The sequence below is a fragment of the Lichenostomus cassidix genome, unplaced genomic scaffold (assembly GCF_008360975.1).
Source record: "Lichenostomus cassidix isolate B80296 unplaced genomic scaffold, HeHo_3.0 HiC_scaffold_44, whole genome shotgun sequence".
Classification (NCBI taxonomy): domain Eukaryota; kingdom Metazoa; phylum Chordata; class Aves; order Passeriformes; family Meliphagidae; genus Lichenostomus; species Lichenostomus cassidix.
In genome coordinates, this window is record NW_028148053.1 from 1313987 (window position 1) to 1326870 (window position 12884).

At 49.7% G+C, this 12884-nt stretch overlaps 1 protein-coding gene across 1 annotated transcript in view; it reads right to left on the bottom strand.

The window, feature by feature from the left end:
- Window positions 1-1360: 1360 nt before the first annotated feature.
- The window catches only part of LOC146420228 (uncharacterized), an 18351-nt gene continuing 6827 nt past the window's right edge, over window positions 1361-12884 (bottom strand). Inside the window, exons 5-6 of the mRNA XM_085048548.1 lie at window positions 1459-1553; window positions 1361-1369 (exon numbers count right to left, since the gene is read on the bottom strand). Coding sequence (XP_084904674.1) covers window positions 1361-1369; window positions 1459-1553 — 104 coding nt within the window. The remainder of the gene's footprint in view (window positions 1370-1458; window positions 1554-12884) is intronic.

Below are 12884 nucleotides of genomic sequence, written 5' to 3' on the forward strand. Positions count from 1 at the left end.
AAACCACGTGCCACTGTGCCCATGATATCCCCCGTTTGGCATCCCGGCTGGTGCGAATGCCTTGTCGAGCAGGTCCCGGTGTTCTGCCTCCTGCTGTTCCTGCGCACACTCTGGTGCTGTTTCTGCGGCATCCAGAGCTGTTTTGGCAGCACCAACTCCATATGCCTGCCCGAGGACACAGCGCTGCCCTCTCCATGGTGGCAGCGGCTCTGTGGTGCCAGAGCTCTTTGTCAGGGGGGCCTCAGCCGCAACACCATGGCCTGGGCAGCCACGGAGGTCCAGGCTGGCCGCCAGTCCTGCCTCTGCCCACTGCCCCTTGTTGGCAGCACCCAGTGGCCGTGCCCCGGCAGGGCCCCCTTGCCCTCCTTGTCTCCAGCCAGCCCAGCCTGGGCACCTAAGCAGTGTCCCCAGCCTCCCTCCCTCCCTCCCTCCCTCCTGCTGAGGCTCAGCCTCGAGGCCTTCAGCCACAGGCATGGCAGGTGCCTCGGGGAAACGCCAGAGCAGCTGGCTGGGCTGTCAGGAACAAGGCAGCTGCCGGGGGGCTGCTTAGGGCCTCTTGACACCCAATTCCTCAGGGCTTCCCAGCACCCCAGCCCCGCATGGGCCTCCTGTCCCCTTGTAGCCTCCTGCCAGCCTCCCCTGACACATCTCCCTTTGTGCCTTCCCACTGCCTTGTCCCGTTCAGGGCCTGTGCAGCACCTCATCCCTGCACGGCCTCCCAGCACCCCCTCCCCTCAGGGTCTGCCCCAGCCCGGCCAACCTGCCCGGCAGCAGCACAGCCCAGCTGGAGCTCCAGAGGAGCCGCAGCAAGAGGCACCTTGGAGCCCTCAGCAATCCAACTGGCAGCACATGGGCAGGACACAGATGGCGCTTCCTGGCTGGCAGAGGGCTTGTGGCCATCTCCAGGCACAGTCTCGCAGGGATCTCCGCAGCTCTGGCCTCTGCTCACTCGCTCTGGCGCAAGCGTTAAGGCTTCAGCAGAACCACCAAAGGCCAAGGGGCTTCTGGCAACTTTCCCTTCCACACTGCATGCCCAGGCAACCTGCTGAGCACAAGCACCCTTTTTCCCCTCTTCCCCTAAGCCCTGCAGACACTGGGCACCGAAAGAAAAATCCTGGGAGTCTGTGTATTAGAACACATTCAGTATTTACATACTAAAAAAAAAGCAACTCCTTGAAGAAAACAGGAGTTCCCTGAAGGCTCAGGTGTCCCCAGCAGACACATCAGCTCTCCTCCTCCTGTGGCGCCAAGCCCAGGTTGGTGCTAAACAAAGGGCGCTGGCTCAGGGTCATCCCCCAGCAGGGGCTGCACACCCTGTGCCCCCTCCCCAAATTCCCTCCTGGGGGGAGCAGGAGTTGGGTCAAGAGCCCTGTGGGGAGGGAAAAGGGGGTGATACTGGGATAGGGGGTTGCGCATGCTCTTGGGGGGACACACATAGCTGCTGGGGACGCCCCTCACCTTCTCCTGCAGCACCAGGAGGAGGAACCCCAACATGGAGCCCCTGAACCCTGGCAGCATCATGGAGGGCAGCGTCTGGTGGCTGCTTTGAGGGTCTGGGGGGATCACAATGCCCTCAAACCACCCCACAGCCAACCCCACAGCCACTCCCAGGCCCCTCAAACCACCCCACAGCTCCTCCTAGGACCCTCCCAAACCACTCCCTGCAATATCAATGGCCCTAAGAGACACCATAACCCTTTCCATCTTCTCCAAGACCCACCCAAATTCTCTCCAAGCCACACAGCCCAGCCAGGACCCCAAAACTCCCTCACAGATCCCATCAAGCCCCTTCCAAGCACCACAAGTGCCCCCAGGAGCCACAAAAGCCCCTCCCAATCACCCCAGGATTCCCTAAACCCCCTTCCAGGCCCCCATGACACTGACCAGGAGAGGTTGGTGGCCAGGAACATCCACAGCTGGGAGCAGCTTGGGCACTTCAGCAGAGATTTGGGCACTTTGAGGGGCACAGCCCAAATGGGGAGATCCAGGCCAGGCACGGGGACAGAAAACCGGAATTCCTGGAGAACAGATGGGCTCAAGTGGACACATTCTGTTGGCACAACTATGAGACTGTTGTCCTGTCCCCCAGCCTGGGCAGCCCCGGATCATCGAAATCCTCATGAATATCCCCCTGAACCTGAAATTCACCCACAAATCCACTGTAAAATGGTGCAGCTTTAGATCTCTTTGTGTAATTTCCTTTATTTTACCTCAGTTTTGGTTTTTCTGACAAGGTGAAGAAGGAAATTATTTAGGTTGGAAAACACCTTCCAAGATCACCCAGGATTGCTTGATGCCACCAGAAGAAACAAGAACGCGGCAGGAGACATTTTTTAGGGTGTAACATTAATAAATCAGCTCTTCCCAATGAATTTCAGATGTCAATCTGAGTCCCGATGGATGTTCCTGCCCGTGTGTTTGTCCAGGTGGCTACAGGGAATCAGGAGGATGTGGAAGCCACCAGCCAGCTGTCTTCCCAACCTGAGTATGTTACTTTTGCTTAGCCCAGAATATCAGCAAGCTATCTTTAGCATCTAGGGGAAATTGAAACCCTTCAAAAGCTGTTCTGGTAGGTCTGAAGAAGTGGCTGAAGGGTTGGGAGAAAATTCACCCCTGTGTTCATGAGTTGGTTTTCCTTAGCCCAGTTTTTGCTAGTGGGTGGGGAGGGGCACAGAGATGGCTCCTGTGTCCTGTGTGATGTTCTAGAAGTTTTCACCATGTCCAGCAGAGTCAGTCTCTGATGGCTCTGAAGGTGATGGACATGCTGCTGGCCAAGTCTGGGCCAATTAGAGATGATGTTGGTTACACCTCTGTGATATCATATTTAAGAAGAAATCAAAACAATGTGCGCAAGCACTTCTTTTTAGACAGAGGATGAGGAGGAGGTGAGAATATGTGAGGGAAAACAACATGGAGACACCAAGGTCAGTGGAGAAGGTGGGGGAGGAGGTGTTCTAGGCGCTGGAGCTGAAAATCCTCCACTGGCCATGGTGAGGACCATGGTGAAGCAGGTTGTCCCCCTGCTGCCCATGGGGTCCACGACAGGTGCAGAGATCCACCCACAGCCCGTGGGGAGGTGCTCAAGCCAGAGGAGGAGGTGGATGCCTGGAGGAAGCTGTGATCCAGTGGGAGTCCCAGTGGAGGGAAAGGCCTTGTTCCTGAGATAGAAACAGCCTGGCCTGGGCTCAAAGGTCTGAATCCTGTAGACAAGAACTCATGTTGCAGCGGAATTTGGGCAGGCTTCTGCTTGTGAGATTGGACCCACAGCAAAGTTCACAGAGGACTGTCTCCAGTGGGAGGCACCCATGGCTAAGTAGAGGACTCCTCTCCCTGAACAGCGGAAGAAATTTTGGTCATGGACTGACCAAAAAAACCCCAAACTCTGCCCCCCACAACCCCCTGTGCTATTGGTGGGAAGGAGGTGGGGGGGTGGCCAGAGAAACAGTGTCTTAAGAGCTTATTATTACTTCTCATTTGCCTCCTATGACTCTGTTTAGGGTTAGGTTACCAATAAATCACTTTGCAACTTTAAGTTCTCAGCTTGTTTTGCCCTTCACTGCATCCTGCCCGGTTCATTACCTCGACTCACGAGGCGTGTTTGTGTGTGTTAGGGGTTTTTTTTTTCCCTCTTCTCTGCATAGCTGCAGCAGGGGAGAGAAGAGAAAGCAGATTTCGTAGGTGCCTGGCATTTGGCCAGGGTCAAACCACAACACTGGGTCACTGGGAGTGTGAGTCACCAGGGCTCTTCCCAGTGTGGGTCCTCCAATGGGGGATGAATACAGAGCAGTGCACGAAGCTTTACCCCCACTCAGGGCACTCGCAGGGCTTCCCTTACTGGTGTGTCTGTTGGTGTTTGGTCAAGTTAGAGCTCTGGGTGAAGCTCTTCCCACACTTGGGACACTCATAGGGCCTCTCCCCGGTATGGATGCGCTGGTGCCTGATGAGGTTGGAGTTGCTTGAAGCCTTTCCTGCAGTCAGGGCAGCGGAAGGGCCTCTCCTGTGTGTGAATCCATTGACGCTAGAGGAGTTCTGAGCTGGTCTGAAACCTCTTCCTGTGGCTAGCATGGGTCTTTCCCATGAGAACTTTCTTCTATGTTTTATAAACAAAGATAAAGTTTGGATGTTGTTAGAACAGTGTCTCCAGATTTGTACAGTTCAGGCCTGGCCAATCAGGCCTAGGGGGAGGTTTCTGACTGACCAATCTGGGTGACCTCTGAAAAGTCTATATAGTTTGGATTCAAAATAATAAAGCTCTCTTTTCTATGCCACGCTGAGAATCCAGGTTTCTTCTCTGCTAGCGGCTCAACAGTGACATCTTCCCACACTCAGAACACTCGTAGGGCCTCTCCCCTGTGTGGATCCTCTGGTGCTTGATCAGCTGGGAGCTTTGGCTGAAGCTCTTCTCACATTCCCCACACTCATAGGGTCTCTCTCCGGTGTGGATGCGCTGGTGGATGATGAGGGTGGAGTTGTGGTTGAAGCCCTTCCTGTAGTCAGGGCAGTGGAAGGGCCTCTCCTCTGTGTGAATCCGCTGATGTCTGAGGAGATGGGAGCTGGTCTGAAACCTCTTCCTGCAGTCAGGACACTCGTAGTGTTGCCCGAACCGAGGAAACACAAAACAACCGAAGTTATTTTATGTGGTGCTTTATTGAGGGCCCTGGGGACCTGAGGACAAATGTCCAAAGTCAGAGCCCCAACCTGTTACAAAATCACTGAGTATATATATGTTTTCTTTCCAAATTGCTTCATCTCAACAAATTTGATTTCTAGACACATCTACCTGATTTATGATTACATTGTGACTTTGTTTTTCGTTAACTGAACATTCTTTATCATCATTAATCTACTACACCCTATTAGATAAGTCACACACTTCACTTAGCAGATTACTTAAATAAACAAACTGTTCTATAGCTACATTCCTTAGATAAGTCTTTCTGCCCTCCTCAGTATGCTCTATTGATCCTTTTGATCGCTACTGGCAACTTCGCTACACAACACTGTTTACACTCAGGCCTACTGATCCCTCCAAGCCTTAGCATGACTACTACTAAAGTCTTTATTCAAGCCTCTCCCCAGTGTGGATCTTCTGGTGGCGGATCAGGTTGGAGCTCTTGCTGAAGCTCTTCCCACATTCCCCACACTTGTAGGGCTTCTCCCCATCATGAAGCCACTCAGGAACCTCCAGTTCCAAACTCCAGCTAAAGCTCTGATTGCCTTCCTGGCACAGGGTGGGTCTTTCCTCCTCAGAGCACCCTGGACTGGGCTTGCAGCCCCTCCTTGTGCAGCATCTAAAGGGCTTTTCCTCCCTGTTCAATTCCTGTGTCATGCAGCTGCTCAAAATGGCCTCTTCCACAAAGTTCTGCTGCAAGGATTTGTCCTCCGTGGACTCCATCCTCAGCTCATTGCCTGGGGAAGGAAGGACAAGGAGAGGATTTGGGATTTGCCTCTGTGCCAGAGGGAAGGGGAAGGAGATCCTCCCAGTCCATCCCCAGCAGGACAGCATCAGCAGCAGGGTTGTCCTGCAGCCAGGGGCGATGCTGGGCTGGGAGATGGAGCAGAAGAGAGGAGGAAAAGAGCAGTGACTTCCTCCTCACCTGCCTGGGGGTCCTGGGGCATCTTCCTCTTCCTCACAGCCTCCTGCTCCATCCAGCCAAGGTCTGAGAATGGGAAATACTGGTTTGGGAGGAAAACAAGGGGTGACTACATTGCTTTTGAAGGTCACCCTGTCTAATTCCATATCTACAAGTCACCGCAAAACTGGGGTTCATAAAAACCTCCAGACTACCAATATTGAGCCCCAAAAAATACTCTCCCAAGAGTTTCCCCTCTCTGGCCTCTTCACTCTGGGGTTCCCCCCTGTAAAGGTTGCAGGGGTGCCATGTGTATTAGGGGTCCGGCCTCCCCAGCATCCCCACCCTCCACAGACTGACAAGGGTCCCAGGAGTTCTCCCTATCAGACTTAGCCGCTTTGGGGTTCTGGGGGTCTCCTCTCTCTGGGGTTCTGCTTAGGGAAGCCAGGTGTCCTAGGTTGCAATGTAGATGTAGTTAAGTATTCTATTACCACCAGCTGTGGGCTGTTAGCTGCTATCAGCTGCTAATGACCCACTCCGGATTACAGGCAATGGGCCATCAGGGACCCACCGTGTGACTCATGGACTTATCTCATCCCATTGTGAGATGCTCTGCCCAGGAGGGAGGAGCCAGGTGTTCCCACCTGGATATAACCTGGCCTTGGAACTGCCTGAGCTAGCCCTGTCTACTGGGTTCCCAGAGGACAAGAGCTACCACTGGATCTTCAACTGGAGACTAGACCTTCACAGGATCACCGCTTCAACTGGACTACTTCAGTCGGACTGCTACTACCACCCTAACAGGGTTTTAGGTTGTATCTGACTTTGTCAGTGCTTTTCCTTGTATTATTGCACTTATTTTTAATTTCAATCTTGACTTGTGATCTCCCACTGGTTTGTTTTCAAACCAATATACCAAGGGTCTTTGGGGGTGGCAGGGATCATCTCTCCCCTGTCTCTCTCTCTCTGCAGGCTGCCGGGGCTCCTGGGGGTTCCTCCTCTGTGGGTCCCTGTTTCAGGGTCCCACTGGTCCCCCCTCCAGGCTTCCGGGAGTCCCCCAGCTCTGCTATCACCCCTCTCTGCACTCCCCTCCCATGGCTCTCCCAGGGCCACCCAAAACCAGTGTCCCCCATATCCCACCTGTCCCATGTGTGCTCCATGTGGCCCCAGGCAGAGCCCAACCCCCACCGTGGCGGGGATGCGCATCCCCCCACCCCTTGCTGGGTCTCTGCCGGCACTGCCACTGGTTATGCCTGATGGGTTTTTTGTCCTTTTTCATTATACTTTTACACCCTTTTTATATACTTTATATCCTTTACTATTCCTGTACTTTTACTCCCTGTATCTTAGCCCTACATGTTTATAACTTGTACTATAGCCTGGATCAGAATTCTTTGGAGAAGATGAAACATCCCCACAATCTCAAGAACATGAGGCACCAACCTTGAACAGAGCCTCATCCCTGGAAAATGTTTTTGTAAACTAAGTTATAGCCTTTTCGGGGGGAAGTGATTAGAATAAGGGGGTAATTACTTCATTTGTTAGGTTTCTTATTGGGGAATTCTAAATAGGTATGCTAATTGGTGAGGTCTATAAATGGTATACGCGTGGTACTGGCCCACTCTTTTTTTCGTCGTGGTACCACATTTGATGAAGGTGCACTTTGGATCCTATTAAACCGAGGTAATACCCTTTTTCCTATGCTGCGGTGTCTGCGTCTCAATTTTTACCAGCATTTTAGGCATCACTGGGACCCCCCAAAAACACTTCCCAGGGACACCCTGATGTTTCCCCGAGGGGCATTTGCACAACCTGACTGGGGGTTACTGGGCCCATGTTGGGAGAAAACTGGGGACATATTGGGAGCAACTGGGTGTCGGGGGTTGAGTACATTTAGAATTTCTTCACATTCCTGTTACTAGTTCATTACCCGGGCCGAGCGCCTGTGTTCGCCAGCTGAGAAAGATGGCGGAGCAGCCACGTTAGGGCCTTCTCGCAATGGCCTTGGGAGGCTCTTTCCAGCAGCAGTGTGCCTGCAGCTGCAGGCCCTTTAGATCTCTCAACCCTAACCCTAGCCCTAACCCTAACCCTAGGCCTAGTTAATTACCCAGGCCAAGCGCATGTGTTCGCCGGCTGAGAAAGATGGCGGAGCAGCCACGTTAGGGCCTTCTCGCAATGGCCTTGTGTCTTGGTTTGAAAGACAGGTGTCTGCCAAGAGAGGTTAAACCTTCCCCTAGAGCAGAGGATGTGATTTTTCTTCCCCTCCTCCCTCCGAATTATTTAATTTTGTAAATCAAGGGCTTTCAGGCAAAGGTATGGGAAAAAGGAGTATCAGTTCTTTACTAGTATCTATAAACAAACAATAACAATAATAGCAAACCACAACTAGAACCAGAAAACCAAACCGCAGATAACGTGAGCTGCTGAGCCTTCTCCCGTGTGGTGTAATCACGGTTGCAAGCAGCAGGGGCGCTGTTGAGCTCCCAGCCAGCCAGGGCAGGTGCGATGACTCCCGAGCGGCTGCAGGTGGCGCTGTGGCGCAGGGTCAGGTCACCATCCGGCAACTGCAATGGCGGACGGGCTGAGAAAAACACGCAGGGCAGCGGAAAACAGCTCAGGGCAGCGAGGGAGCAGGGCAGCAGGAGCGGGCGCTCTCTCTCGCCGGCCAGCGAGAATTTCTACAGTCACAGCAGACGCCGCGGTCTCTTGCGGAGGAGGGCAGGGGAGGGCAGCAGAGGCAGCCGGACTCTCCCGGCAGCAGCTGCGGGGAAACGCAGCCCGGGGAAAACGCGCCCTTCCCAGTGGGAAGAAAAGTTGAATCAAAGCTCACCCAGCCAGGAGAGAAAAGAAAACAGGGCACAGTTGGATTTCCTCGGGTAGCAGCTGGAAAGCAAAGAGCCAGCAGCCTCTACCCTCAGCGTCCGAACCACGAGAGAGAGTTCCCAGGGCCGGCTCTTCCTTACCTTGCCCTGCCCAAAAACCTAGCCTTTGTCTATTACAAAAGGCTTGATCGCTCCGAACATCGGACCATTTGTTGCTTAGTAACAGGAATGGGAAGAAATTCTCAACCCCCGACACCTTGGGAGGCTCTTTCCAGTGGCAGTGTGCCTGCAGCTGCAGGCCCTTTAGATCTCTCAACCCTAACCCTAGCCCTAAGCCTAAGCCTAGCCCTAGCCCTAGTTAATGACCCGGGCCAAGCGCCTGTGTTCGCCAGCTGAGAAAGATGGCGGAGCAGCCACCTTATTTATTGATCATAAATTTCATATTTATTGATCAATTATTGAGCCATTTCATATTTATTGATCATAAAGGGCAGTCCAAACAACATCTCATAGGGCGAGACCCCTAAATCAGCTCTTGGCTGAGTTTGAATGCTTAGTAAGGCCAAGGGCAGACATTTAATCCAAGACATTTTAGTTTCCAACTAAATTTTGTCAGTCACTTTTAAGGTTTGATTCATTCTTTCCACCCAGCCAGAACTTTGTGGATGCCAAGGGGTGTGAAATTTCCATTCAATGCTGAGATTTTTAGCCAATTTCTGTAAAATTTGGGAGGTAAAGTGGGTTCCTCGGTCCAAATCTACTTTATTTATAATACCATACCTGGGGAAAATGTCTTCTAATAACATTTTACTCACTGCATTTGCTGTTGCATTTACAGTTGGTACTGCCTCCACCCAGTGTGTAAGATGATCCACAATCACTAATAAATATTTCCACTGTTGTATTTGAGGCAATTCAGTAAAATCAATTTGAACATGTTGAAAAGGTCTCCTGGCTCTCCCTAAACCACCATGTATGTTTTTTCTCATCACTTTTCTATTAACCTTTTGGCACACCAAACACCCTTCAGTTACCCTTGTTGCCAATTCATGCACCCCTACACATCCAAAAGTCCTTAAAAACTCATCACAAAGGGCTTGTGAGCCCCAATGTGTACTTCGATGTAAACCTTCTAATATTTCTCGAGTCAATGCCTTATTTAACATCTGCCTTCCATCTGGAAGTTTCCATTGGCCTTGCTGGTCCTTATCCCCTTCCAATGACCTTATCACCTCTTCCTCAGCCTTATTAAAAATGGGGACCTCCTGTTCATCTTCATCCCTTCTGACCACCGTTACCTTTTCTACTCCTTCTGCAGCCTCCTTTGCCTCCCTATCTGCCAGACTATTCCCTCTTGCTTCCAATGACATTCTTGCTTGATGACCTTTTACATATACCACTGCGATTTCTCTTGGTTTCTTTAAAGCTTCTAAAATTTCTAAAATTAACCCTTCCCGTATTAAGCTTTTACCTTTAGAGTTTAATGGTCCCCTCTCCTCCCAAATTTTTCCAAAGGTATGGACAACTCCATAGGCATATCTAGAGTCAGTGTATAAGGTTCCAGTGCTGTTAGCTAATATTTCCAATCCCCTTTTTAATGCATACAGCTCACAACATTGAGCCGACCAATTTGATGGGAGCTTCCCTCTCTCAATTACCTTTAACTTGATGCCATCTATCAGGGCATATCCAGAACATTGTTTCCCCATTATACACCTAGTAGATCTGTCTACAAAGATCTTTTCTCCTCCAGGAATAGAGCAGTCTGTTAGGTCCTTCCTCACTTTTGTCTGCCGATCAACTACTTCTAAACAGTCATGTAATAATTCTTGTTGAGGGGGTCCATACAAAAATTGAGTGGGATTGCTGCATCCATTGGTGACCAGGAATAAATGGTCAGAGTGGATTAGAATGGTTTCATATTTTAATATGGGGGGTCCATCAGCCACTGAGCAGCTCTCTGGCTTAATATATTTCTCACTGCATGTACAGTGTGCACTTTCAGCTTTCCCCCGAATGTTAGTTTTTGGCTTTCCTCAATTAACACAGCTGTGGCTGCCACTGCTTGTACACAGGTGGGCCAACCTCAGGTAACAGGGTCCAGTAACTTAGAAAGGAAGGGTTTCCAAATTCCCCCCCAGTCTTGAGTTAACACCCCATACGCTACCCCTTTGTCAACATTTACATATAAATCAAAAGGCTTTTCTATTGATGGTAGATTCAAAATAGGTGCAGTTGATAATTTAAACTTCAGTTTTTCCGATTTTTCATCATCTTGCTCAGTCCATTTTACCAGTTCCTCTTCCCCTAGTTTTTCATAAAGAAATTTTACCGTCTGAGTGTATTCATCCAGCCAGATTCTACAATATCCAATCAAACCTAATAGTTGTCTCACCTCTCTCTTGCTTTTTGGGGGTGGAAGGGAAAGTATTCCTGCTATTCGTTCAGAGCTTATGCGCCGACTTCCCTGTCCAATGAAATGCCCTAAATATTTTACTTCCCGCTCTACAAATTGCAGCTTATGTTTTGAAACCTGCAGCCCAATCTTACCTAAGAAATTTAATAAATTGATGTTTCACCAATGTTTCTTGCTCCCTTGACACTAATAAGCCGTCAGCATATTGAGTTATCTGGGTCCCTTCTAAGATAACAAATGATTGTAACAACCCTTCTAAGGCTTGCCCAAATAACATCGGGGATTCAGTATACCCCTGCCATAGCCGAGTCCATTGCAACTGCTGTTTTCTTCTGGTGTTAGGGTCTTCCCTAACACCAGAAGAAAACAGCTAAAGGCAAAAATATTGCTACTTTCTTCTGCTAGGGGACAAGCCCAGAAAGCATCTTTGATGTCAACTACACTATACCATCAGTGTTGTGGTGGTACTTTGTTGGAAAACGCAGTTTTCCAGCAAAACTCATGCTAACTGAGCAGGGCTGAGCAAGGCTTCAGTATTGCCAGGCCTCAGTAAAATTCCAACAAGCTGCAGTGGTTTGTTTGCCTGAGAATGTTCTGTGGGAAGAATGCCATGAGAAAGATTAGGAGTCAGGAGTGTTATGAGAAAAGAATAAGGGAGTTAGCAGGAGGATCCCTGAATGTGTGAGAACAGCTGCAGGTGTGTGTGTGTATCTATGAATAGAAACTTCTGTAACAGTATATAAGTCTCTCGTTTGGTGAAATAAAAGGGAGCTTACTTTATATCTCATATTGAGAGTGCCGTGAGTTTCCCTCTCGTCGCATCTCGTTAGTACTTCACTTAACAAAGTGTAGGGATTTGGGACCAGTGGATATCTTATCTGAACTCTTATTAACCTCTCGCAGATCCTGCACCAGCCTGTAGGATCCATCTGGCTTTCTGACTGGCAGCACCGGGATATTGTGCGGGGACATGCAGGGTTCCAAAATCTCATCCTTTATTAGTTCCTCTACAACGGGTTGCAGCCCTTTCCTCTCTTCCAATGATATGGGGTACTGGCGTACTTTAACAGGTGGATTCTCGTGAGTGATGGTGATTTTTATTGGGGTAATATTCAGCCTTCCCCCGTTACCACTCTTGGTCCACACTATTACATCGATCTCCTGCTCATCTTGCTGTCTTAAATATAACATTTGTACCACCATTCTCCCCTGTGTTAGAAGAACTCCTACTTCCAGTTGAACTTGAAAATCTCTGCCTAATAAATTACTGCCTGCCTTGGGCATAAAAACAATATCACCTCTTTCTAGTCGAGCATTCCCTTTTATGATTACATTCTCAGTAAGTCATGCCTGGAAATACTCTCCTTTTGCCCCCACAACATTCATAGCCTTTTCACTAATAACACACTCCCTAGGTACCCTACCAATACAAGTTCTTTCCGCCCCAGTATCAACCAAAACCTCATCATTTTCCTCCTGGGGACCAACTTGTAAATTTTTCAAGGGCTCCATGTGGTACTCATGCCCAGGAGATAGAGCCCCTGCCACCCCTAATCTTCAGGTGTTTCCACCTGAATTTCCTTGAATGTCCTTTGGTCCTTATGTTGTTGTTCACAATTTTTCTGGTTATGACCTTGACCACAATAAAAGCAGTTTCTCCGTACTGGTCTATCTTGGCTCCACTGTCTCACCGTTGGGTTCCCTCCTTTTCTTTTTGTATCAGCAGTGTGCTCCTGTGGTTTATTCCCTTCCCTCACTGCTGCCACCATCATTTTTGCTTTTGCTTGCATTTTTTCCTTATCTCTCCTCCCAAAGGCCTTTTGTGCTTCTTGCAACAAACCATCTAGCTCTCTCTCTTGCCAGCCTTCCAACTTTTCTAACTTTTTACAAATATCTGGCCATGCATGAGTGACAAAATAAACCTTCAATAATGTTTGGCCCTCTACACTGTCCAGATCAATTAGTGAATATAACTGAAAGGATATCCTTCGTAACTATCCCAGCCATTTCATTGGAGTCTCCTCTTTACCTTGTTGCCCACAAAGGGCCTTTTTAATATTGTTCGTCTGTTGC